Below are 1,944 nucleotides of genomic sequence, written 5' to 3' on the forward strand. Positions count from 1 at the left end.
GCTAGAGGAGCACGTCGGCGCTTCATGGGCTGCACCCGTGCACTGGCCGCTCCCTCCTCTCTGCCACCAGCCTGAAGGACAGAGCACGCCCGGAGAGCCCTGCAGGGGTTAACAAACCAGGCTGCGGTGATGCCACGGAACAGAGCCCCGCTTACTCCAACACCTCCAAAGGCTGCAAGCGTGTTGCAGGGCAGAAGCATTCTGCAAGCAGCCGGTTAATTTTATCCTTTGGAGGTTTAAAATAATAACAACAGGAATAATAATAATAATAATAATTTGCCCCGACTGACAGGTTGTAAGATGACAGGGTGCAGATGTTCTCTCTCTATTGCCTGAGCAGTGGGGCTGACCCGTTCTGGGTGAGCTACAACTTCCAAGAGGGCTGTGTGTGGAGCAGAGCGCCCTGGTGAAGCAGCCCTCCAGGAGCAGAGGCAGGTGGAACCCTGACAGAGGTCAGACACCCAAAGGATGCATTTCTGTGACCGGTCCAGACCTCTCAAATGCGAGACTGCTGCTACCCCCGAGGGTTCTTACTTTCCGCCCTTGGTATCGATGTGCAGTCGAGAGTCATCCTCGATTGGTTCGTAATTCTTGGACCACACGAACTTTGAGTTTGGAGACATCTGATCGCATTCAAAGTTCAAGGAAATTACGCCGTTGTCATCTACATCAACCACCACCTCCTTGGTTCCTGAAAGAGCAGAACAAGGCAGTTCCACTTCCTCAGAGCAGCCAGCAAAAGCAGAGAGGTGTCACTCCCAGGGCGGATTAAGCAGATCCTTGCCCTTTTGTCAGCTGGCACATGAATTGCTGCAAACATTGGCCTCCTCCTCCTTGATTCACAAGAACAGTTCTTGTTCTAACCCACAGAGTAAAGAGCACCACAAATCAATGGATTAATTTGAGCAAGTCTAAGCACACATGAGAGTTACGGCATTTGCTCTGGAAAACCTGAAGGGCTAAAAAAAATAGCAAGTCTCTAAAAGCATTAGGCGTTTGAAATATTAAACAGCACTATTTTCCCTGGCAAGGGGCAGCCAGAGCTTTCACTGCGCAGCATGAATTTCTTACTCCCAAACCAGACGAGGGCTCTGAAGGGAGGACTGTGGGCAAAGGCAGGTGTTTGGGGAGGTGCGGCCGGCAGAGGAGGAAGCCATCGCGCTGCCTCAGCGGCGCACGCTTGTGCGACTGAGGCACACGTCCAGTGACACTGGCTGCGCTCCGGCGGCTCGGGTTAATTGCTGCGCTTGGCACCCGGCCCCGCTGCGGTCTGCAGCAAGAATCCGGGACCCGTGAAGGGAGGGGATATCTGCAATTAGCTGCTTAAGTTGCCCACCCTGTTTAGCCAGTACCTGCGCTCCTTGAGCTGGGTAAGCTGACCTGGTTTGTCCTTTAAAAGGCCCGGGGGTAAATCCCAGAGCAGAAACCCAAAGGCACCTCTGTCCTGCCCCAGTGCACCCCAGCGAAGTGGAGGGGAGTTGGTCGGGACACGGGGGGGTTGGCAAGCTCATCATGGGTGGCGTTAACCTTCATTTCAACAGCTTGTCTGAGGACATCAGGGAGAGCGTGTGTGCTGCAGGAGAGGTGCTGGGCAACACCCAGCCTCCCCGTCAAACAGCCCTGAGCCGGAGCTCGCGTCTGAACAGGGCACTCTTGTTCGAGCACTTGTCCCGAGACAGCTCTGCGCTGCCCTGAATGCTGACAACAGGCTTTCTCCACACAGCACTGTCATGTGGCACCTGGAGGACAAGAGCCTTGCTCCTGACAGTGCAGTTAAACGCTTTGTTTTCAGCATAATTCTTAGCGAGCCGCAAGCATACAAGGGGATTTCTGTGTTTCATCTTCCTAACATCCCCCCGTCCCTCCAGCGCCGAGTGTGGCTCCCGTTCTGCCAGCCTGGGCACAGGAGCCTGCCCAGCCGCCGAGGTTTGCCGTCCCCAGTTA

At 54.7% G+C, this 1,944-nt stretch overlaps 1 protein-coding gene across 1 annotated transcript in view; it reads right to left on the bottom strand.

Annotated features, from left to right (window-relative positions):
- The window catches only part of MYOM1 (myomesin 1), a gene marked incomplete at its 3' end in the record, with an annotated part of 44,489 nt that overhangs the window by 9,687 nt on the left and 32,858 nt on the right, over positions 1 to 1,944 (bottom strand). The window contains exon 21 of the mRNA XM_010132507.1: positions 535 to 691. Coding sequence (XP_010130809.1) covers positions 535 to 691 — 157 coding nt within the window. The remainder of the gene's footprint in view (positions 1 to 534; positions 692 to 1,944) is intronic.

Source organism: Buceros rhinoceros, unplaced genomic scaffold, assembly GCF_000710305.1.
Source record: "Buceros rhinoceros silvestris isolate BGI_N320 unplaced genomic scaffold, ASM71030v1 scaffold17873, whole genome shotgun sequence".
Lineage (NCBI taxonomy): Eukaryota > Metazoa > Chordata > Aves > Bucerotiformes > Bucerotidae > Buceros > Buceros rhinoceros.